The sequence below is a fragment of the Hylobates moloch genome, unplaced genomic scaffold (assembly GCF_009828535.3).
Source record: "Hylobates moloch isolate HMO894 unplaced genomic scaffold, HMol_V3 SCAFFOLD_10, whole genome shotgun sequence".
NCBI classification, from domain to species: Eukaryota; Metazoa; Chordata; class Mammalia; order Primates; family Hylobatidae; genus Hylobates; species Hylobates moloch.
The window spans coordinates 95,091,904-95,117,435 of record NW_026652285.1 but is presented as its reverse complement, the minus strand read 5'-3'; the positions used below and the strand labels follow the sequence as shown (position 1 = coordinate 95,117,435).

Genomic DNA, 25,532 nt, shown 5'->3' with positions numbered 1-25,532 from the left:
TTTAAAAAGAAAGGGCAAATTAATTTTAAACACACACACACAATCCACATGATCCAACTAAATGCTGTCTACAAGAGAATCACTTGACATCCAAAGACACAAATAGCTTGAAAATAAAAGGTTAGAGGCCGGGCGTGGTGGCTCACGCCTGTAATCCCAGCACTTTGGGAGGCCGAGGCCGGTGGATCATGAGGTCAGGAGATCGAGACCATCCTAGCTAACATGGTGAAACCCTGTCTCTACTAAAAATACAAAAAAATTAGCTGGGTGTGGTGGCGGGCACCTGTAGTCCCAGCTACTCGGGAGGCTGAAGCAGGAGAATGGTGTGAACCCGGAAGGTGGAGCTTGCAGTGAGCCGAGATCGCGCCACTGCACTCCAGCCTGGGTGACAGAGCGAGACGCTGTCTCAAAAAAAAAAAAAAAAAAGAAAGAAGAAAAGAAAAGGTTAGAAAAAGGGCCAGGTATAGTGGCTCACAACTGCAGTACTTTGGGAGACCAAAGATAGCTTGAGGCCAGGAGTTCGAGAGCAGCCTGAGGAACATAGCAAGGCCTGGTCTCTACAAAAAAAATTTTTTTCAATAATTCAAGGAAAAAGGGCTGGACACAGTGGCTCACGCCTGTAGTCCCAGCACTTTGGGAGGCCGAGGTGGGAGGTCAGGAGTTTGGGACCAGCCTGGCCAACATGGTGAAACCCCATCTCTACTAAAAATACAAAAATTAACTGGGCATGGTGGCGTGCACCTGTAATCCCAGCTACTCGGGAGGCTGAGGCAGGAGAATGGCTTGAACCCAGGAGGTGGAGGTTGCAGTGAGCCGAGATTGCACCACTGCACTTCAGCCTGGGAGACAGAGCAAGACTCTGTCTCAGAAAATAATAATAATTTACAAAAAGTAGCTGGGCGTGGTGGCAGGAGCCCGTAATCCCAGCTACTCCGGAGCTGAGGCAGGAGAATCACTTGAACCCGGGAAGTGAAGGTGGCAGTGAGCTGAGATGGCACCACTGCACTCCAGCCTGGGTGACACAGTGAAACTCCTTCTCAAATAATAATAATAATTATTATTATTATTATTTAATAAAAAAAGATACAACATGCAAATAGTTACTGAAAAAGAGCTGATATAGTTATACTACCATTAGACAAAATAGATTTTAAAATTTGAAAAGGTTATAAGAGACAAAGGCATTATATATTAATAAAAGACTCATTACAACAAGATGATATAAAAATTATAGGCATTTACCTCGCTAGGAACAGACTCTCAAAATACATGAAGCAAAAATGGACAGAATTAAAAAGAGAAATAAACAGTTCTACAATAATAGTGGGAGACTACAATACCCCATTTTCAATAATGGGGAGAAGAATCAGATAGAAGATAAGTGAGGAAATATAGGAACTACACATCATAATAAACCAGCTATACTTAAAAGACATATACAGAACATTCCACCCAGCAAGAGCAGAATACACATTCTTCTCTAAAGCACATGAGGTATTCACCAGACTGTATGCCACAATTCAAGTTTCATAATATTTTACAAGATAGCTATCATAGAAAGCATCTTCTCGGACCACACAGATGAAGTTACAAATTAATAACAGAAGGAAAACTGGAAAAGTCACAAATACCTGAAAGTTAAACAACACTCTTAACCACTGGGTCAAAGAAGAAATCAAGGTCAGGCACGGTGGCTCACACTTGTAATCCCAGCACTTTGGGAGGCCAAGGCGGGTGGATCACCTGAGGTCGGGAGTTCGAGACCACCCTGACCAACATGGAGAAACCCCGTCTCCATGTCTCTAAATATCAAACTAGCCCGGCGTGGTGGCGCATGCCTGTAATCCCAGCTACTTTAGAGACGGAGGCAAGAGAATCGCTTGAACCCAGGAGGCGGAGGTTGCGGTGAGCCGAGATCACACCATAGCACTCCAGCCTGGGCAACGAGAGCGAAACTCCATCTCAAAAAAAAAAAAAAAAAAAAAAAAAAACAAATCAAAAGGGAAATTAGAAAATACTTAGAAATGAATGAAAATAACACAACATACAAAAACATGAGTTGTAGTGAAAACAGGGATCAAAGGGAAATTTATAGTTGTAAATAACTACATTAAAAAGAGGGAAAGGCTGGGAGCAGTGGCTCACACATGTAATCCCAGCACTTTGGGAGGCTGAGGAGGGCGGATCACTTGAACTCCAGAGTTTAAGACCATCGAGCTTTACACTTATAAATGATTAAAGTAATAAACATTACGCATGTTTTACCACAATAAAAAGCCCCTCGCCACCACCAAAAACGAAAAGAATGGGCAAAAACCAGTAAACCGGATTGGCAAGGAAAAGAACTCTAGAAGGATCCTCAAGTTTTCTGGTCTGGATAGGAGATGAGATGAACTTGAGATAATTAAAAGGTACTTTCACATCAGGACAATCAATTGGAGATCTCGTCCACGTAGCTGGCTGGGTTGTGAATGGTCAGCATGAAGTAGGTAACAGAAGCCATGGAAGTGTACGAGTTTGCCCTAGGAAGAACCCAAGGCAAGAACCCTGAAAAACACATCCAAAAGTGAGGGGAGGGCTTTCTGCTCTTCGGGCTCCCGCGCGACGAGTCTACACCCCTAGGCTAGAAGGACTTACCAAAGTTTAAGTGCAGAGGAGCCCTTCAGGCCCAAGGAGGCAGCGGACCGTCTAGGCCCAGCTACAGAAGAGCCGCTGAGACGGGGGTCCGGAGCAGCGGGTCCCTGCGAGGCGCACAGGGCCTGAGCCGCAGACGCTTACGAGCTAAGGCACCTCGGGGTAGTAAGCAGTAAAGCTAGTGCCGAGAGTACGGCGCCCTCCGTCTGCGCCCCGCCCACAACGCAGAAATTCCCTCTCTGGGCCCCAGTTGTCCTCCGAGCCTTCCGATTGGCGGAGAGGACCATGGGACCTGGAAGTTGTCTTTGTCCGGCCAGGGCTGCCCTTCCGGTTCCGTTGGGTCCCCCTTTGGCTCGGGTTCCCTGCCCCTCCCCCTTCCCGGAGCCCCGAGGGGCCGGAGCTCCTGGCGGTGCCGGATCCTGACGGCGGCCTTCCCCCGGGTCTGTAAGTGCGGAGACGGCCGGAGCGCCGGGCTGGGGTGCGGGGTCTCTCAAAATGGAACCCCCCTGGGGCCCTGGATCAGCCGGGACCTGTACTGGGATGGGAGCCGAGAGGCTGGCCTAGGCCCCTGGGGACTTGAGGAGCCCTTGGCCCGGCCCACGCTGCGCCCCGCCCCTTTCCCTTCCCTGTGACTGGAGTGGGGAGCCTGAGGATGCCCCTGGGACCGCCTCATAGGACCCCAGCTGAGGGCCCAGCAGTTGGCTTGGGGGCCTGACTCTGGCATCTTATAAGAAGTGCCAGAAGTGAGGCCCTAAGAAAATGAGCCTCGGGAGCCAGCCCAAGACCAGGCATTCAGTGCCAGTCTTTGAGAATCACTATGAGTGCTAGGTTACCCTTTTGCTGGGGTTTTCCCCTATTTGGCCACTGGTCGCAGCACCTTTTATATTACTGGCGCTATACCAGACACTGGAGATTCTCAAGATACTGTTCCAGTTTTCAGGATTAAGTTTGGGAGCCAGATCTGAACAAATAAGTACTCCTATGTGTGTGTGTGTGTGTGTGTGTGTGTGTGTGTATATATATGTATCAGTCACATATGTGTTAATTGCTCAAGGGGCCATTGCTGAGAAGGCTTTAGAAAGAAAGTGATGTCTGAATTGTACTTGGAGAGAGTAAAGTGTTGAAGAGTTTTTCAGGGAAGACAGTTGCAATACTGTGGAGAAATGACTGAGCATAACTTGTGTGGGAAGAGGAGGAAATGGGGGGACTCCTATGCACAGAATGGATATGAGACTGGGAAAGTCGACTGAGGTCCAGATGGTGAATGGTGTAATCCTAAAGGAGATGGGTAGTTTTTTGAAGAGTTCTGCACAGAACATTGATATGGTCAGATTTGCACTGCAGGAAATCATTTTGTTCTGTAGAAAGCCCATAGAGAAGGGACTTTCTATTAACTGCATTTAGACTCTTTAGCTAAAAGTTAGGAACTCTTATCGGAGATTCTTTTGAAGGGGTAATGGGATCAGCCTAGTGAGAGGCAAAGAATTCCTGAAATACAGTTATAATGGTGTCATTGGTAAGGAGACAAGTATACTGGAGATGATTATGTCAAGACTCCATAATTAACTGAATACTGAAGAAATGAGAGGGACCAAATCTAATTCTTAGGTTTTAGACCTCTGAGCTGAAGGATGGTAATGCCATTATCAGAAATAAAGCCATAAGCTTAGTGTAGATTATGAATTCATTTTTTGGACATGTTGAATTAAAGGTCTAATGAGATAGACACATAGAGCTGTGCAGCATAGAGTTGGAAATGCAAATCTTTAGCTCAGCCTAAACATCGTAGCTAGAGGTAAAAGTTTGAGTTATCAGCATAGAAGTGGAACCATGGGAATAGCTGGCATCAGGAAGAGAATTTTGAAAAATAAGGAAATTTGGGGGGGTAATACTTGCATTTATGAAGCAGAAAGAGGAATTGGAGCTAGTAGTAGTCAGCGGTAGGCAATAAAGTGTAGGAGTGCAGGGTTACAGCAAGCAAGAAGACCCGGAAATCAAGAGAAGGGAATTTCAAGGAGAGACCACTGGATCAATTCATGCAGAGCATCTGGAGACTTGGGGGAGGGGAGAGTATTGCATTTCTTTATGAAGAGGTCATTAGTGACCTTTTAAAAAGCAATTTAGTACAGTGATGCGGTGATACTCTATGAAATATTAGGTACCTCAGCTGATTTGGTGTTAAATGGGAATAAGGATAGGACACATATAAAGCATTTCACAAAGAAAATTGACCGGCTTTATTTGTATACCTAACACATGCTTATAGGGTACATACCAGATGCTGTTCTAAGCTCTTTAAAAAATTAAATCATTTATTTTCCACAACAACCCTATGAAATAAATTACTATTGATAGATGGGAACATTGAAGCAGAGTGGTTCGAGTTTACACAGAGAGTAGTTGAGCAGGGTTTTGATCCTAGGAAATACGGCTCCAGAGTCCATGGTTTTACCCACTGCTCTGTGCAGTGACTGAATATAAGAGCCAAAGGAGTGGGAAACATTTAAGCAAAGAGAGGCTCATTGATAAGAATGGAGAGGCTTGGAAAGAGACCCAGGTTGAGAAGAAGGTAAGTAAAGGATTTATGTTTGATGTGTTTTTTATTTCTTTCTTCCTAAGTCTGTTTCCACTCTCTGCCAATTTAGGTTAATTTCTTCCACTTTCATGCTTTCATTTATCACTTACCATGTGTAATCAGATCTTTTCTTCATATCCATCCAGCTCATGGATCCTAACCTTGATGTCATGCAGGCTTCTCTGGCTCAAGGCCAGACTCATGATCATGCCGTCAAATATTCCCTTCTTTACTGAATGACACTCAGTCAAAGATAGCCAGTTACACAAACCAAATATCTTGGAGTCATCTTGATCCTTTCCCCACGTTGGTCACCAAGCCCATCAGTTCTTTGTTTGAAATGTCTCTCAAATCTGTTTCTCCTCTCCATCCATATTATTGCTGTCTCTCTTCAGGCCCATGCCATTCTGTCTTGATCTATTTAGAGTAATCACATACTAAGATGCTTCCTTGTCTCTGCGTTTAGTGTTCTCCAAGCCATTCTCCATAAGAAATTTTTTTGGCTTATTGAAGTTTAGACAGTGCATGAGTGCAGGCATCATGCATTTCAAGTGATAGGGAAGTAGCCTAGAACAGGTATTTTTGAGTACCTTGAATTGAGATTTAGTTTGGTTAAGTTTGGCCATGGGGATTGGGATTTAGGTATTGTTAACATAGGGAGGTAATAAAACATTGAGAAACAGAAGACAGGCTTTTTGAAAAAAATAGCAAAAAATGGGAGACTTAGCTTTGAAAGAGATACCCTTATACAATTTAGTGAAGCCTCAAAGAACAGACCAGCAAAACAATGGTGGAAAACAGATCAATAGTTAAGTAATTTGCCCACTTCTACATAACAGTTTTAAAAAAAGAACTAGGCCAGGCACGGTGTCTCACGCCTGTAATCCCAGCACTTTGGGAGGTGGGAGGCTGAGGCATGAGAATCACTTGAACCTGGGAGGCCGAGGTTGCGGTGAGCCAAGATCGCACCACTGCACTCCAGCCTGGGCAACAGAGCGATACTTGTTCTCAAAAAATGAAAAAAAATTCAAAAGAAGAATTAAATCTGTATTCGTCAACATAAATTGCTCTCAAAAACAATGAGTGAAAAAAGTAAGTTGCAAAACAGTATGTATAGTTTATGTATAAGAAATTTAATTACGTTATACTTTCTGTGGCTAGACATATAGAAGTATTGTTTTTAAAATGCCAGGAGGGGTTGGGCACAGTTGTTCATGCCTATAATCCCAGCACATTGGGAGGTCGAGGCGGGTGGATCACTTGAGGTCAGGAGTTCAAGACCAGCCTGGCCAACATGGTGAAACCCTGTCTCTACTAAAAATGCAAAATTTATCCTAGCTTGGTGGTGCATGCCTGTAATCCCAGCTACTCAGGAGGCTGAGGCAGGAGAATTGCTTGTACTTGGAGATGGAGGTTGCAGTGAGCCAAGATTGCACTACTGCACTCGAGCCTGGGCAACAGAGCAAGACTCCGTTTCAAAAAATAATAAATAAATACATAAATAAATAAAATGCAGGGAGGGAGAGTCAGGAAGGATCAAACTTAAACTGAATACTGAGTGGTAGGCAGTTGAGAAGGGGAATTACATCTAAAATCTTCAAAAAATTTTCAAGAAGAATACATTCTGTATATATTATTTAAAAGTTGAAACAAAAGCTTGAGAACTTGGAGAGTATCGTATCATGAAAGTTACCTAAAAGAAGAACAAGATTAAGGTTTATAGAGAGAAAGGCTGTAGTATAATAAAATCTCTTTAGAAAAAGAACATACCATGTCAATGAGGGGCAAAGATTTCCAAGTAGTTTTGAGTGGTAAGTTGAAAGATAAGGGCACTTTTATGAGACAGGTGAGGAAGCAAACTGATACATAGCTTAGGAATTTATTATACAGCTAGAAAAATTTTACTTGCCAGTAGTTATTAGAAGCATTTGAGAAAAGAAACTATTTTCTCACTGCCTGTAGTATAGCAATGAACATTGTCCCACCTGGAATATTCAGTAATTAGTCATTTTTTACTATCCCCATTTGAACAAAGGGAAAATTTCAAATTAGTTATAATTGTGGAAGGATTGTATAAATATAAATGAAGAGGAAGTGAGAATATTCCCATTACATTGATGTTTGAGAAATATCATTCAAAACTTGCTAATAGAAACTCAACAACATTCAGATTTAATCTCAGTAACTGACGCAATAGATAATGAAGACCTGAACTATGGCAATGATGTAAGAATGGAGGAGTGAGGAGTTGGTGATCAATCTGAGGAAAGAATCAACAAAATATGATGACTGTGTCTCTGATTTACCTGATCAGTTCTTTACTTTCCTTCAGTTACAAGAAGCTTGACTATAATCTAGAATTATGTGAGTGATTTTTATGACTATTTTGAGTAATTACTGCTATACTTAGAAGTTACCTACAGTTGGGGATCGTGAAATCAAATATATTCATAATTTTTATTTTCTGTTTTATTTGTAAATGGCATTAAGTTTCAGTCCACAAAGATAAATACACAAAAGATGGAAAATAATATAAAGTAAAATAGATGAGAAAGGTATAATAAGGATAAAAGCATAATACGCAATCAGAAATATGACTAATACATATATGCTTGCCATTTAAGTCTTCTAATTTCATGCAAATTTGGCTTGAAGTTATAACTTGTTTTTAAACATAAACTTTTTTTGAAGCGTAACAAAAACAAAAATATACAAGTCATAAGTTTGCAGCTAAATGAATTTTCTTGGCCTGTGTTTGTGATACTGAACGTAAGGAAAGAAATCTGAAGAGTTACACAATAATTTTTTTTTTTTTTTTTTTTTTTTTTTTGAGACGGAGTCTCGCTCTGTCGCCCAGGCTGGAGTGCAGTGGTGCAATCTCAGCTCACTGCAAGCTCCGCCTCCCGGGTTCACGCCATTCTCCTGCCTCAGCCTCCCGAGTAGCTAGGACTACAGGCTCCCACCACCACACCTGGCTAATTTTTTTTTTGTATTTTTAGTAGAGACGGGGTTTCACTGTGGTCTCGATCTCCTGACCTCATGATCTGCCCGCCTCGGCCTCCCAAAGTGCTGGGATTACAGGTGTGAGCCACTGTGCCTGGCCAAGTTACACAATTATTATCCTTGAGATAAATCTGTACCAGCCAGGTGCAGTGGCTCACACCTGTAATCCCAGCACTTGGGGAGGCCGAGGCAGACAGATTACCTGAGGTCAGGAATTCAAGACCAGCCTGGCCAACGTGGTGAAACTCCATCTCTACTAAAAATACAAAAATTAGGCCTGGCGCAGTGGCTCATGCCTGTAATCCCACCACTTTGGGAGGCCGAAACAGGTGGATCACCCGGGTCGGGAGTTGGAGACCAGCCTGACCAACATGAAGAAACCCCGTCTCTACTAAAAATACAAAATTAGCCAGGCGTGGTGGCACCTGCCTGTAACCCCGCTACTGGGAAGGCTGAGGCAGGAGAATCGCTTGAACCCAGGAGGCAGAGTTTGCAGCAAGCCGAGATCATGCCATTGCATTCCAGCCTGGGAAACGAGTGAAACTCCATCTCAAAAAAAGAAAAAAAAAACTGTCCCTAGGTTAGTTGTTTCATAGCTGGATTTTGGCATCATGCAGTGTAAATACCAGTTCCAGATCTAACACTTAACACTTTCAACCTCTGTTGGGGTTTACAAGTTATTTATGTTTTCTAAGCTTAGTTTCCTCATATACAAAATGTGGGATAATGGTAATAGTTACCTGTAGAAATTTTCACGATCAAGTGGCTCAATTTATTTATTTATTTATTTATTTATTTATTTATTTATTTATTTATTTAGAGATAGGATCTGGCTCTGTCACCCACACTGGAGTGCAGTGGCAAGATCATGGCTCACTGCAACCTCTGCCTCATGGGCTCAAGCCATCCTCCCATTCAGCCTCCCAAGAAGCTGGGACTACAGGCACATGACACCACACCCAGCTAATTTTTGTATTTTTTGTAGAGATGGGGTTTCACTGTGTTGGCCAGGCTGGTCTCAAAGTCCTGAGCTCAAGCAGTGTGCCCACTTCAGCCTCCTAAAGTGCTGGAATACAGGCATGAGCCACTGTGCTCGGCCTAAATGGGTCAATTTAGGTATAACATCTATACCTGAAATACCTGAAATGTAGCAAGGAAGATTAGATATGATCTCTTATTTTTAAATAAAATTAAGACGGTTCATAAGAAACTTTTTTTAACTATTAAAAAAAAATTTTTTTAAGTGTTTAAAGCAGGCTCATGCCTATAATCCTAGCACTTTGGGAGGCCTTGTGGGAAGACTGCTTGAACCAAGGAGTTTTAGGTTACAGTGAGATTTGATTGCACCACTACACTCCAGCCTAGGCAACACAGCGAGACCCTGTCTCTACAAAAAATAAAAACATTAACCAGGTGTGGTGGTGTGCACCTGTAGTCCTCGCTACTCAGGAGGCTGAGGCAGGACGATTGTTTGAGCCTTGGTGCCAAGGCAGCAGTGAGCTATGGTTACGCCACTGCATTCTAGCCTGGGTAACAGATGACAGAGTGAGACCTTGTCTCAAAAAAAAAAAAAAAAAAGATGAAAGTTGGTTTTATATTGCCAAAACTATTTTGGAAACAAACCCTAGAAAGAAAGCTTTCCCTAGGCACTCAAAAGAAGATATCATAATGAAGAGCATCTGTACCATAGCCTAGTAATAATTTCATGGGGGAGCATTAAGAACTTATTATTCTTCTGTTTTTTGTCAAATGATCTGTATAAAGTATAACAAACCATTGGTCATTGCCCTCAAATAATTAACAGTCTATTGGAAAGAGAAACTAGTGAAAGGAAACAATTAAGGGATAAGATGTGTGGCCTGGAAATAAGAATTTATCAAAGAGAGACAATAGAGTGGGCTGACACATCCTAGGGAAAACATCCTTTAAAAAACCAATAAATTTTGCTCACATTCTTAGACTACGGCAGACAGATCAAAGCAAACACTTCCCTGAACTATCTGGTTGGCTGCTCTTGTTGACAATTTTCTTGAGAACTGATGGATAGGAAGCACAGTCATGCATCACTTAACAACTGCGATGTGTTTTGAGAAATGTGTCATTAGGTGATTTCATCATTTTGTGAACATCACGGAGTATACTTAATGCAAACCTAGATTGTATAGCCTACTACACACCTAGGTGGTGTGATACAGCCTGTTGCTCCTCGGTTATAAACCTGTACCACATGTTACTATACTGAATACTGTAGGCAATTGTAACACAATGGCGTTTGTGTATCTAAATATAGAAAAGGTACAGTAAAAATATGGTATTATATTCTATGGGACCATCATTGTATATGCAGTTCATCGTTGAACAAAACACTGTCATATGACACATGACTAAATGAAACTACACTCCAGCTCTTCATCTTTAGAGCAAGAAACAATTGTCTCTGAGGATAGTTGTCTAAAGCATTGTGAGTACTGTTGTAATATAGGTAGAACCAATGAATGCTTATTTTGGGGTGTGAGGAGGAAAATACTGATCTGAGGGTTTCATAGTCACCTTCAAAACCAGCTAAATGCTAAAAAAATGCCACTTTTGTTTGGCCACTTGAAACAGTCATTTTTACAACTGTGGTTACAAATTGGAACATTCATCACTCCAAATCCAAAATGAGTATTTTAAGCTACTGCAGTTGCTAAAAGTGACCAATGATAATAGTTTTGGAGCTTTAAATTACTGACATTTTCCCTGTGTATCTTCTAGATTTTCCCTTCATGTTTGATACTCACTGTCTTTTTTCTGATGTTTCATTTGCTTGTCTACATTGCTCCTCTCTCAATGCAGTTTTTGTATTTATTGTGATTATTATCAGTACATTCAAAATGTCATACAAGGGGAAAGCTTATGCTTTGTTTATGTTTTTATTAATATACTTATTACTTCTTCTTATACTGGTGCCACATCAGTTCCCCCTCCTAAATTTCACCTTTCTTTTTTTTTTTTTTTTTTTTTTTTGAGATGGAGTCTTGCTCTGTCGCCTAGGCTGGAGTGCAGAGGCGCAATCTCGGCTCACTGCAACCTCCACCTCCCGGGTTCAAACAATTATCCTGCCTCAGCCTCCCGAGTAGCTGAAACTACAGGCACCCGCCACCATGCCGGGTAATTTTTTGTATTTTTAGTAGAGATGGGGTTTCACCGTGTTAGCCAGGATGGTCTTGATCTCCTGACCTCGTGATCCACCTGCCTTGGCCTCCCAAAGTGCTGGGATTACAGGTGTGAGCCACCGTGCCTGGCTGGTCACCTTTCTTTCAATGCCATGCTCATTCAAATGAACTCCTAAATTTAGAATCTTTACACATTCCTTTTATTCATTCTCTATATCCAGTCAGTTACCAAGTTCTTTGAAATATCTTTTGTTATTTTTCCTTTCTTCTTATTCCCATTTTTATTTCTTTCTAGGCCATCATGGCCTCAGACCTGTAATGCTTCTGCAGACACTAAGCTGGTCTTCCTAACAACAGTTCTTCCTTACCACTGTCAAACTAATCTGATAGTTTCAACTAATGCAAACTGAGCACTTGCTGTGTATTTAGTGCAGTATTAGGTGATGGGAATACACACTGATTTGAACAGAAGAGGGTTTGGCCAGTAATGGGACAAGCAATGTAGCTGCAATAAGTATAATATAATTCAAAGCAAAAGGAAAGAATATTTTGTCTTAGAAGATGCAAGTTCCCAGCATTAGATGGAGATGCTTTCCCTTAATACCATGAAACTTGGAGTTTGGATGGGAAAGAGTAAGTATTTAATAAAGTGTGTTGAGTGTTACAATAGAAATATGCAATGGGCCCAGTAGAGACAATTCTGCTCTATTAAGCGGTCAGGGAAGGGCCTCTCAGAGAAAATAAAGGAGTCACAATTGTTTAGAAAGTGGTGTTTTTGTTTGTTTTGTTTTATTTTGTTTTTTTAGACAGAGCCTCATTCTGTCACCCAGGCTGGAGTGCAATGGCGCAATCTCAGCTCGCTGCAACCTCCGCCTCCTGGGTTCAAGTGATTCTCCAGCCTTAGCTTTCTGAGTAGCTGGGACTACAGGCACATGCCACCACACCTGGGTAATTTTTGTATTTTTCATAGGGACGGGGTTTCACTATGTTGGCCAGGCTAGTCTCGAACTCCTGACCTCGTGATCCACCCACCTCAGCCTCCCAAAGTGCTGGGATAACAGGCATGAGCCACTACACCCGGCTTGTTTGCTTTTGTTTTTGTTTTTGTTTTTGTGATGGAGTTTTGCTCTTGTTGCCCAGGCTGGAGTGCAGTGGTGCAATCTTGGCTCACCACAACCTCTGTCTCCCAGGTTCAAGTGATTCTCCAGCCTTAGCCTCCTGAGTAGCTGAGACTACAGGCATGTGCCAATACGCCCAGCTAATTTTGTATTTTTAGTAGAGATGGGGTTTTTCCCAGTTGGTCAGGCTGGTCTCGAACTCCCGACCTCAGGTGATCCGCCTGCCTTGGCCTCCAGAAGTGCTGGGATTACAGGCGTGAGCCACCATGCCCAGCCTAGAAAGTAGTGTTTTAAACTAAGGAAACAAGTATCATTAGGTCTGGGGCCAAGAGAGAGCTGTTATGTATCAGGCACTAAGGAAGAAGAATAAAACCTGGACTCTGCCATCAGGAGCTGATATTCATTGTTACAGAAGTTAAGATGATAAAGATTGGACTTTGGGGGCCAGATGTGGCCAGGAGAAGCTGGTTGTCTCATCTGACTTTGAACTAAGGGGTTGATTAATACATAAAATTCAGTGAATTTCTTGATGCACTGAGATTATAGAGCTATATCTCAAAGACAGACCTAACATACCTACCAATCTCATAGAAGACTGGTATATAAAGAGAATGTCAATTCATTATGTCATTAGTTTACAGTGACTAGTGGACTGGAATTATCGTGTTGGCATGGGAAATTTATCTTTTCCCTTGAGAGAGACAAATGAGAAGCCAGGTTATGAGAAAATCATTTATGAGAGTATGGAATCAGAACATGGAGACTTTCACCAAAGGAATTGCTATATAACGGAATCAGTATGCAGACAGGGAAAGATACCTTCTCCATTGTTGAATGGGTTTTTCCAGTGTTTACTTAATTATGATTGGGTTTCATTAATCAGTTTATATTCAAGAGGTTAGTCTTCATCCAAGAGACAATGGGAAGTCTCTGAAGGAGTTTAGGCAGGGGTGGGGTATAATCAGATCTCTGTTTTTGAAAGATATGGTGGCATGAAAACTGTATTAGAGGGAATATAAGGAAGCCAAGGCCACATTTATGAATCAGTTCTAGTAGTCCACATAATGACTAATGATTGATAAATAGGGATAAAGTTTAAAGAACAGAATCTAATAGGGATTGATTCGATCTATTTTACTGCTACTCAGATTCCCACCATATAGCTCATGTCGTTTTTCTGCATCAGGTATTTTATTTTCTATATAAAGAAATGTTCCTTAAAACGGAGTTTGGATTTTTCCAGAATGGACAGGACAAAGAACTTTGTCTTTGCCTAAACATTGTCCCGTTAGGTCTGTGACTTTCATTTTATTGCAGAAATACTTGTATGAATAAGTTCATATCAATTTAAACAGTAAAGGGTTTGGCCAGGAATCGGACAAGCAGTGTCAGTGCAGTTGTTTAAAATATAGAGCAAAGAAAAAGAGCAAAGGAACCCATGTTTGCTGTAGGTTCCCTCTTCTTCAGAGACCAGTTTTTACTGAGTGATTCCAGAGAGGTGAAAATCTCCATATTAGAGTTCTGAAGTGGGGAGACAATTGCTCTTGCCTTAGAAGAAGCAGGTTCACAGTTTTATACAAAATAAGATAATTATTTCATCTTTACTTGTGTGGGTTATGTTTTAGTTTGCTTTAGAAACCTGATAGAATTCTCATTTGAGAAGTTAAAATATACTCTTGGACTATCCCAAGCACACTATTCTTGTATTAAGTATCTTTAAAAGTTGAATGAATGCCAAGCTATTTACACAAATACAAGTCCACTCTTTGGGTGCAATTGGCACTTGATGTTGGTAAGGAGTAATTTTTAACAGCCTTTGAAACCTGTTATAGTGGCTTCCCCTTTCAAGGAAGATTTCATTTGAATACGTACAAAACAGATATGACAACACAGATTTGTTTTTGGAAGGTAGATCCAGCTTTCTTAATTGTTTGAATTTCCTTAAATTCAACCTTTTTACATTTCTGTTCTTTAGGTCTGCCAAAATGTCTGAAAGATCAGATCTCCTTCACTTCAAGTTTGAAAATTATGGAGATTCAATGTTACAAAAAATGAACAAATTAAGAGAAGAGAATAAATTTTGTGATGTTACAGTTCTCATAGATGATATTGAGGTACAGGGACATAAAATTGTGTTTGCTGCAGGCTCCCCCTTCTTAAGAGACCAGTTTTTACTGAATGATTCCAGAGAGGTGAAAATCTCCATATTACAGAGTTCCGAAGTGGGGAGACAATTGCTCTTATCCTGTTATAGTGGTGTGCTGGAATTCCCTGAGATGGAACTGGTAAATTACTTGACTGCTGCAAGTTTTCTTCAGATGAGCCACATTGTAGAACGGTGCACACAGGCCCTGTGGAAGTTTATAAAGCCAAAACAACCAATGGATAGTAAAGAGGGATGTGAACCACAGAGTGCTTCTCCCCAGTCAAAAGAACAGCAGGGAGATGCCAGAGGCTCCCCAAAGCAGGACTCACCTTGTATTCATCCATCTGAAGACAGTATGGATATGGAGGACAGTGATATTCAGATTGTTAAGGTAGAATCTATTGGGGATGTATCAGAGGTTAGAAGTAAAAAAGATCAGAACCAGTTTATTTCTTCCGAACCCACTGCTTTACATTCATCAGAGCCCCAGCACTCCCTGATAAATTCAACTGTGGAAAACAGAGTAAGTGAAATAGAACAAAACCATCTCCACAATTATGCCCTTTCTTATACAGGCAGTGATAACATCATCATGGCCTCAAAAGATGTCTTTGGCCCTAATATTCGAGGTGTAGACAAAGGCCTACAGTGGCATCACCAATGCCCAAAGTGTACCAGGGTGTTTCGTCACCTGGAGAACTACGCCAACCATTTAAAAATGCACAAACTCTTTATGTGTCTACTCTGCGGCAAGACTTTCACTCAGAAAGGCAACCTTCATCGACACATGCGTGTGCATGCCGGAATTAAACCTTTCCAGTGTAAAATCTGTGGGAAAACCTTTTCTCAGAAGTGTTCCTTACAGGATCATCTTAACCTTCACAGTGGAGATAAGCCCCATAAATGTAACTATTGTGATATGGTTTTTGCACATAAACCAGTTTTGAGGAAACACCTTAAACAGCTGCATGGCAAAAACAGCTTTGATAATGCCAATGAGAGAAATGTACAAGACCTCACAGTGGATTTTGATTCTTTTGCATGTACAACAGTCACAGACTCTAAAGGGTGTCAGCCACAACCCGATGCAACACAGGTCCTGGATGCAGGTAAACTGGCCCAAGCTGTCCTGAACTTAAGAAATGATAGTACTTGTGTGAATTGAGTAGGGGCTTCATGCTCACAACTCGAACTGACTGAGAATGTGGCAATAGTCTCAGTCTTTTTAGGAGTGATTTTGCTAGTTTGACTTCTCCAAAGCCTCTGCGTAGGTGGTAGGGAGTGAGTCAAAGCACTAGTAGACCAGGCAACTTACCACTTGGAGTGGATTTGCCTTACTTTTGCCCTCTCCCATTTTCTGTTTTGAGTTATTTATCTTGTAAAGTCTGTTTTCCTTTCCCAAGGAATAATTCCTTTTGTCTACCTAACATTGACTTATGTCTTAGACTGACACTGTTTTAGGCTTTTCACTAGGCACATTCCGAAGGTACCAACAAGTTAATAACATCACCTACTCTCCACTAATAGATGCTATGCTAAGAGAAGTGAAAAATCTTTCTTTGGTAGAAAATAGGCTGAGATAAAAGGTGATATTGCTATTGACCTGAAAATGTGATAGAACTTCTGGTTGCCTATTGATTATTTCTCCATGTCTCGTAAATGAATCTGCTTCCTACCATTTGTACTTGTCTTGGAGCTGGCTATAAAGAAGTATGCTGGTTTGTTATGTACTCTTTTCAACAGTATCATAGCCCAACTTCATCTCATTGAATTGTTCACATACACCAGAATACCCTCTCTTGAGGAACACCTGCAGGCAGATAGTTAGGGATGACCATGAGGAGCATAATCAACAGGGATAGAAGTACACTTATACAACAGCACTTACATGGGCGGTTTCTCTGGTAGCATGTCCCATAAGAGGCCATATGCTTATAATTAATGTGTAACTTGTTGATGCTTTTGAGATCAGGACTGCTCCAGGCACGCTAAAAATGTGCTAAAGTATAATGGGCTCTCTAAAAAGAGGCTATTTGGGAGTCTCTGAATTTTGTTTCAGAGTTTAGCCATCAGAAAGGTGAGTTTGGCTATCAGAGTTTGTCCTGTGCACTATAAAAGTCTCTGAATTTTCATTTCCTCGTGTACCTTAATTTCTAAAATGGATGATAAAAGTTAGGTTGGACACAGAAGGGGCAATCAAATTTCTGTATTCAGATACCTCTTAAAGGTACACTGTCCCACCTTGCTGCCTTTGATTGTGAATACAAAGTTAATTTTCAAAAAGGAAAAACAAAACAACTCTTTTTCCTCAAACACATGTACTTCAGACCTAAAATTCTGAGTCTTATTTGTTTCTCACCCATGAATTAGATTTAGGTAATAGTATTAGTAGAGTCCTTAGAGAATCTTAAGAGGTCATTTACTCCACCTCTTTCATTTTAAATTGGGGTCTCCAAATCCTGAAGAGGTGGCCTGGCCAATATTGGCCAAGGTATAACTAAATATGAGCTAGCATCTTCTTCCTTCTTCTCACTATCCCTTGGCTTTAAAAGATTTAGTACATGAAGAATAATGTATTAGCAAAAAGCTCCTAGTTTGTGTTTCCCCTTTGTGTCTCCCTGTTGGCTTTCTGAGACAACCTGAATTTTGCCAACAAAGTATCACAGAGGGATTTATATTAATTATTTTTTAGATGAATATTATATTCTTCCCATCCAAGTGAGTGATTTGCTAGGTTTGTTTAGGGAGGAAAAAAGCAAGAATAATGTGAGAAGAATCTAAATGCGAAGTTGATTTTGTGTGGAAAACTGTTTATTAGTTTCCATCAGGATTTTCTGCTTTTATTTTTGAGTTATGAGAGTGCATGCAGATTTGAAAAATTAGGCTTGCATAGTCAGAGGAGATCTTAAATTGTTATATTTGATACGTTTACATGTATCATTGTTATCATATGTAAATTATCATCATGTGAGTCAGATGTGAAGTATGATTTTTGTCTTTTGTTCAAATATTTAAAATGATAATACAGTTGAGTGATAAGACTAATAGGTACTTTATGCCGAACATCACTCATTATATGGTCTAATGATGCTTCCTAGCATTGTGATTTTTACATGATCCAGCCAAAGAGTACCAATTCTATGCAATAGTGAGACTCTACCCTGTCAACCAAACAGCATTTTTTGGTATTTTCTGTCAACATCATTTCTTCACAAGGAAATTTCAAGTTGGAGCGCGTCCTTTGCTCACATTCATGTCCTGTTTTTGTTACTGGTTTGAAGACTAAAAGGCACGGGTTCAAATAAGATTGGTCTCTTTGGTTGGAGACTATTTCTGGGTTCATTCAGTTGTTCAAGAAACATTAGTTAAGCACCTACTGTTGCTAGACACTATGCTAGATACTGAGGATAATGAAGGTAAGATTGATATAGTCCCTGCCCTCATGGAGCTTATAGTCTCATGTGGTCTTAGTGAAACAAAGTCTTAATTTGCTTTTATACTAGAAATAATAAAGAAAGCTGCCTTGCTGTATTCAATCAGTTAAAATCAGCAACTGTGCTTTTGTATCAGTAAAACATTTAGTTCTCACCTTTTGAAAATGCAAACCACTGAAGTGATTTACAGTCTCCTCCATTTTTGGCTGGAGAGGTGTTCTGTTTCTGTGAGACATTTTTCTAATTTTTGTGGAACTTGACTTTCCTCCTTCTTTGCTTATACGTGTTTGTTAGATTATATTGCAAAGAAGTCAAGTTACTGATATCCAGTACATTTTATAGAGGAAGATGACTTTCAAAACTAGTCATATTTCTGTAGAGGAGGAAGATCTTTAAAACCTTTATCATTCAGCATTTGTATTTTATGGATCCCCAGGAGAACTAAAAAGGAGATGACTCTCTACTATAGTTTGGTTTAAAAAAATTACTCTGTCAGTTATTTATTTATTATTTAATACTAAAGATAAACTCCAAACTGAAGTGGCTCTGAGGTAAATCAGATATGATTTTAATTTGTTTAAGTTTCTTTATTAGCAGATCTATAAATGGAAGGTGACCAATGTCACTGCTTCTAAAATACTGTCCTAAACAACCCAGAAGATTTTATTTCAGCTCATGAATAGCTGTTCTAAATCTGTTGTATGTTAGACATACTATGAACTACCTCTTCACTTATTATGGGGAAGTTTCCTTAATAAAAGTGTGACGATTAAAGCTCTGGTGTCATTGGTTTATTTTCTCACATTCCCCTCCTTCTATTCTTTTTTAATTGCTTTACTTTGAATACAGGAAGGTCTTCTTTATGTATAGTCTTAAAAATACATATTAAGCATGCTGAGCTTGCCTTCAGAAGAAAATATGAATTAATGAGAAAGTTGTTACTAGATTCAGTTACTTCCATGAGAACCTGTTGCTGGAGGAGCACAGCAACTGCCTTTAAGAATTGGTTCAGAGGCGGCCGGGCGCGGTGGCTCACGCCTGTAATCCCAGCACTTTGGGAAGCCAAGGCGGGTGGATCACCTGAGGTCAGGAGTTCGAGACCAGCCTGGCCAACATGGTGAAACCTCGTCTCTACTAAAAATACAAAAATTAGCTGGGTGTGGTGGCAGGCACCTGTAATCCCAGCTACTCAGGAGGCTGAGGCAGGAGACTTGCTTGAACCTGCTAGGTGGAGGTTGTGGTAAGCCGAGATCGTGCCACTGCACTCCAGCCTGGGCGACAGAGACTCCGTCTAACAAAGAAGAAAAAAGAATTTGTTCAGACATATCTTCATTCAGCACAAATACTTGATGCCTACCAAGTGCTAGACTTCAAGAATACAAAGATCAGTAAGCCACTGTCCTAAATACCTCTGCCTAGATGAGGCACAAATTAATACAGGCGTGTTAAGTGCAATAATGAAGGCAGGCAAAGGGATTACAGGTTTCCAACTGGGAACCAATTATCTTAGGGCAGTTCAGGATGGCTTCAAGGACGATGAGATTTATAAACGGGTTCTTTAAAGATACGTTTGGGAAGGCCGGGCTCGGTGGCTCACGCCTGTTATCCCAGCACTTTGGGAGGCCAAGGCGGGCGGATCACGAGGTCAGGAGATCGAGACCATACTGGCTAACACGGTGAAACCCCGTCTCTACTAAAAATACAAAAAAAAAAAAAAAAAAAAAAATTTAGGCGTGGTGGCGGGCACCTGAAGTCTCAGCTACTCGGGAGGCTGAGGCAGGAGAATGGCGTGAACCCAGGAGGCGGAGTTTGCTGTGAGCCGAGATCCTGCCACTGCACTCCAGCCTGGGCGACAGAGAGAGACTCCCTCTCAAAAAAAAAAAAAAAGTGAGGAAAAGGCTAGGGCACGTCAGAGGAAACAGCTGGGCCAAAAGTTTTGGGAGGGAGGAACGGATTTAAGTGTGAAGCTAGATCCAGAGGTTGGGGCCAGCTCCTAATGGGGCATTAACTAGGCAATCTCGAATACGGATCTTTATGATAGTTTGTGCTCTGCCACCTTTCAAGTTGTAGGTGGCCCCAATAAGGAGAGGAATCTTCCCAGAATAATCCATAAAAGGTCTGGTTACTCTGACAGACGTGCCGTAACCGAACCTCAAACCCCGTCTCCAATTCAGATGTTCAGGAGGACTCACAAAGGGAAATGGCTCGGGCTGCGCGCGGTGGCTCAAGCCGGTAATCGCAGCATTTAGGGAGGCCAAGGCGGGCGGAACATCTGAGGTCAGGAGTTCGAGACCAGCCTGGCCAACATGGTGAAACCCCGTCTCTACTAAAAATACAAAAATGAGCCAGGCGTGGTGGCGGACGCCTGTAATCTCAGCTACTTGGGAGGCTGCAGCGCGAGAGTCGCTTGAACCCGGGAGGCGAAGGTTGCAGTGAGCCGAAATCGCGCCATTGCACTCCAGCCTGGGCAACGAGCGAAACTCCGTCTAAAAAAAAAAAAAAAAAAAAGGGGGGGGGGGGGGGGGGGGGGGGGCGGCTCGAGTGCCGAAACTGGGACAAGAGAGACGGGGCTTGCCGGCATTCAGGAGCCTTTCTCATTCCAAGAGCGGGGAAGCGAGGAAGGGAGACCGTCTCAGAATGTCCTTCCGGGGCGCCTAGAGGGCCCCCAGCAAAGAATAAAGCTGGTTGGCACCGGATGTGTTTTCTTCCAGGCTAAGTCCATCTTCCGGCCTGGGCAGACGCTGCCGCGGAATCCTTGACTCTAGTTTTCTGAGTCGGTGAGTGAGTGCAAAGGAGATTCCTCAGGTGGGGGGTGCCTGAGAAAGAGGAGGAGGAGGAGGAGGAGGACAGCTGGGCTCGGCCCCGGAGTGGCTAATCTGGTGCCGCAACCACTTGGTCGACAGGGCCTTGGCCCTTCGCAGGGTTGCCTCCAGAATACCTGTGTGCTGAACCTGGGATCGGTTTCAGTTCAGCAGACGTTCCCTGAGCTCCTCCTGCTCTGTGTGGGCCCCTGTGCTCGGTGCAGGAACACAGATGAATCAGGCACCATCTCGCGGTGCTCAGAGAGCAGCTGACTGGTGGAAACGGGAGGTGAAGTCCTTATTAGTTTTACTTGATTTGGGCTTAAAGTAGCCTAATCACTAGCTGAAAAAAGGAACTGAAAACGCGAATGTAAGAAATGTGTATTCGTGTCTTTTTGTCTGGGCAATGATGGAAAAATTTAGTATTGAATGAGGATCCAGTATGAAAAAGAGAATAGAACGTGATAAAGCCATAAAGATGGGTTAGAGCCAAATCGCGATGGGTGTCGTATTCTTTCCTAAGAAATCTGAACTGTCCCGGAGGTAGAGGAGAGCGATAGAAGATTTAAAGCAGAAAAGGGAAATTAAAATAAAATAAAATAAAATAAGGGTTGTTAATCCTGGTGGCACTCAGGAGGGTAATCTGGCATATAGAAGAGTGTGGTATAAAGAAGACCCGTTGGAAGACATTGCAGTTGTCCAGGTGAACCCGAAGGAGGACCTGTTGTAGTGGTGGGGAGTAGGAAGTTTGGAGATTACGTTAAAGTTGTTAATTGGGGATATTATGTTAAATCAACTTCGTGGTGGTCACAGTGCTTATTATTGGATATTCAAAATTGACAAGATTGTTCTTGACCACAAGGCACACAACATTGAGCAAAAGAAACAAGCTAGAAACTGTTCACTACAATTCAGTGTAATGAATGTTGTAACAAAGTTATGAAAAATGTGCTATGAGATCATAGAGAAGTGCATTATAAAGTTCTCGGTTTTGAGATGGTAGCATAAGGGGTCATAACACCTAGATTAGACTTTGAGTCTTCTTTTTCCTAATTCAGGTTTGGGGTTTTTTGTTTGTTTTCACTATTATAGCATGGGAAAGCATTCCCTATCCTTATTACATCAATGTTTGTGTTTTATTTTGCTTAGATTGTGATCATGGCTGCTGAGTCTGATGTTCTGCATTTCCAGTTTGAACAGCAAGGAGATGTGGTCTTGCAGAAAATGAATCTTTTGAGACAGCAGAATTTATTTTGTGATGTATCAATTTACATTAATGACACTGAGTTCCAGGGGCACAAGGTGATTTTGGCTGCTTGCTCCACTTTTATGAGAGATCAGTTTTTACTCACACAGTCAAAACATGTCAGAATCACCATCTTACAGAGTGCAGAAGTTGGCAGAAAATTGTTACTGTCTTGCTATACTGGAGCACTTGAAGTTAAAAGGAAAGAGCTTTTGAAATACTTGACTGCTGCCAGTTACCTTCAGATGGTTCACATTGTGGAAAAGTGCACAGAAGCTTTGTCAAAGTATCTGGAAATTGATCTTTCTATGAAAAACAACAACCAACACACTGACCTGTGTCAGTCTTCTGATCCTGATGTTAAGAATGAAGATGAAAATTCTGATAAAGACTGTGAGATAATTGAAATTTCAGAAGATAGTCCTGTAAACATAGATTTCCATGTTAAAGAAGAGGAAAGCAATGCTTTGCAGTCTACAGTAGAGAGTCTGACATCAGAGAGAAAGGAAATGAAGTCACCAGAGCTGTCTACGGTAGACATAGGTTTTAAAGACAATGAAATTTGTATCCTTCATGTAGAATCCATCAGTACAGCTGGTGTCGAAAATGGGCAGTTTTCACAGCCTTGTACCTCTTCAAAAGCAAGCATGTATTTCTCTGAAACACAGCATTCATTGATCAATTCTACAGTTGAGAGCAGAGTGGCTGAAGTTCCTGGGAATCAAGATCAGGGCTTATTTTGTGAGAATACTGAAGGAAGTTATGGTACAGTGAGTGAGATTCAGAATCTGGAGGAAGGTTATTCACTGAGGCACCAGTGCCCCAGGTGTCCTCGAGGCTTTCTTCACGTTGAAAACTATCTGCGCCACCTTAAAATGCATAAACTGTTCTTATGCTTACAGTGTGGGAAAACATTTACACAGAAGAAAAATCTCAACCGACACATTCGAGGACACATGGGCATACGGCCCTTTCAGTGTACTGTGTGCTTGAAGACATTTACTGCCAAAAGCACACTTCAGGACCACTTGAACATACACAGTGGGGATCGGCCATACAAATGCCACTGTTGTGATATGGATTTCAAGCACAAGTCTGCTCTCAAAAAACACTTAACCTCTGTCCATGGCAGAAGCAGTGGTGAAAAACTATCTAGGCCTGATCTCAAAAGGCAAAGTCTACTATAATTATAATCACAGACTTGTTATATAAAGTTTGTATTATTCTATTAGGCAAGTCTTTCTGTAGAGATGCAGCATTTGTAATATTTCATCCCCCCAATCTTTGTTTCTTATATTTTGTCGGCTTACACATAATCGTTCTTTCTGAACTTCTAATAGTTCCAAAGTTATGGGAGGCACAGTAAAGCTGATGGGATTCTGTCTCATCTCATACATTACATATAAGTCTCAGTAGTATCCCTAGAGAAATAGTGTTCCTCTCTTATATATTGTTGATTCTAGTGACAAAAGATCCAGCAGTATTTGCAGATTCTGATTTGGAGTCTCTAGGTAATTGATTTAAGTATAAAATCCAATCATATGAAAACTTTAATGAATTAGGATAACAAGAAGAGAAAATAAAGGTAAAAACACTATTATCTGTTTCTAGTCACTTTAGTACAGATGGCGGTAAAACATTTTTTTTTTAACTTTCTACCAGCTGTTCTTGGATTCCAAACTAAACACCAAGGTACTTTTCATTTTAAAATGTATAAAGTAACAATTCAGATTCACTTGGGAATAGCAGAATTTTTTTATAAGGGGTTAATATTCCTTAAAATACTTTTATTTCCATGCCTTATTAGTATACATACTTAAGAAATGGTTAATTGGGCCCAAGTTTCTTGATTTTATTTAATACAGTTGGATTTAATAATTTTGTGGCCAGTAAAATTATACCATTGGCATGAAGCTGTGAAAAATGAGAAATTCTACCTTTACCAGAGCTATCTGTCCTACTGTTTTAAAAGTTCCTATTTTATTTTTTATTTAACATGAAGTAAAATTGAAATTTCTTCTTAGTGTATAGTTCTGTGAATTTTAACACAAAGATTTGTGCACCACTACTGCAGTCAGTACAGAACAGTTCCTTCACTCCCAACAGCTCTCTCATGCCGTCCCTTTGTAGTCAGCTCCTTCTAGCTCTAATCCTGGCAACAGTTCTCTGTCACTATTATTTTGCCTTTTCTGGACTGTCATATAAACAGAATCTTATAGTACGTTCCCTCTTGAAATGCTTTTTCACCCAGCATAATGACTTTGAGGTTCATCCATGTCATTTTAAATTTTGAATTGGCAATATATATTCTAGCTGTTACTAGATGAGCAATTTAAAAAGGGGTAGCTATTAGTGTTGTATTTTTTCATTTACATTAATGTAATTTCCATTCACTGTGTGTTGATAAAAATCTTAACCATCCCTAGAGTTTTATATTTCCAAAAATATGCCAAAAGGAAAACCGTGACTGTATGATTATTTTAGTGAGAGTCATATTTGAGATGGTGTTCTGAGCCATAGTTCTGTAATATCCCCAACTACATATAACACAAAACTTTAAAAAATTATTTTAACAAAGATTAAAATATACTGCAGGGCAAATAATATTCTCTAAAACACAGGAACTGCTTTTGGTAAAGAAGACTGACTAGATGCATCTTTCTTTCAAGCTGTTCCAGTCCTCCTCTAGTTAACTTAGCTTTATGTAGAATTTCTACTGCATTCAATTTCTATTGAAGCCCTTCTATATTTTAAAATGTAATATACTTTGTACCATTTATAAAAATTGTGTGATGAATCACATGTTCGTTGTTGTAAGTATTAACCTTTTTTTGATCCTTTTGTGGGAAAGACATTCTCCACTGAATTTTAACTTTCCTAGAGACTTTCAAGAATGCAGGTCTCGTTTGATGAAAAAACCGACTTCATAACCCAATGTTACTAGTTAGTGACATTGTGCTGAACTTCTCCTTGAACTTTTTAACTTTATATGTAAAATAACTTTGATCTTGGTCATTTGAAAGATCATTTCCAGGTCTAAAATTCCATGATTTTATATTTAATTCTTCCTGAGAACAGAAGAGGGGAAAGCAAGAGAGGACGGTTTTGTGTCTTTATGAACTTTGTTACTTAAGTACTCCATTGGAGACATAATTTTTCTAATTAGTGGATCTTTTTCCACTGGAAAGTATGATAGCTCATTGCTAACTTTTCATTCATAGCTCATTGCTTCCATTTGACCTAAGATTGGCAATTTGTTGGTGTGAAAATATTTTCTTTTCAGAAATAGTTTACTAGTGATTGAAGTAGTTTTCTTATTTTTGCTTCCTATTATAAAATGGCGTGGGGGGAAGGGGGAAGGATGGAGATGGGAGGAGAGGGTAAAAGAATAGTAATCTGAGTTTTTAGGAATTAGTATCT

General features: G+C 40.8%; 3 protein-coding genes across 4 annotated transcripts in view; 2 read left to right on the top strand and 1 right to left on the bottom strand.

Annotated features, from left to right (window-relative positions):
• Positions 1–2,850, bottom strand: part of RABGAP1 (RAB GTPase activating protein 1) — a 164,945-nt gene extending 162,095 nt beyond the window's left edge. The window contains exon 1 of the mRNA XM_032165079.2: positions 2,638–2,850. The gene's annotated coding sequence lies outside the window, so the exon portion shown is untranslated. The remainder of the gene's footprint in view (positions 1–2,637) is intronic.
• Positions 2,851–3,001: 151 nt separating this feature from the next.
• On the top strand, positions 3,002–18,839 carry ZBTB26 (zinc finger and BTB domain containing 26). Of its 2 annotated transcripts, none has more exons than XM_032165076.2 (2): positions 3,002–3,074; positions 14,461–18,828. In XM_032165076.2, the coding sequence occupies exon 2, from the start codon at positions 14,471–14,473 to the stop codon at positions 15,794–15,796; it is 1,326 nt and encodes a 441-aa protein (XP_032020967.1). In that variant the 5' UTR covers positions 3,002–3,074; positions 14,461–14,470; the 3' UTR covers positions 15,797–18,828. The 2 variants fall into 2 exon arrangements, with proteins under 2 accessions (XP_032020967.1, XP_032020966.1); XM_032165075.2 differs by having other exon boundaries at positions 3,003–3,078; positions 14,461–18,839.
• Positions 18,840–20,776: 1,937 nt separating this feature from the next.
• On the top strand, positions 20,777–24,007 carry ZBTB6 (zinc finger and BTB domain containing 6). Its single transcript, XM_032165077.2, has 2 exons — positions 20,777–20,842; positions 22,016–24,007. Exon 2 carries the CDS (start codon positions 22,025–22,027, stop codon positions 23,297–23,299), a length of 1,275 nt encoding a protein of 424 aa, XP_032020968.1. The 5' UTR covers positions 20,777–20,842; positions 22,016–22,024; the 3' UTR covers positions 23,300–24,007.
• Positions 24,008–25,532: the final 1,525 nt, after the last annotated feature.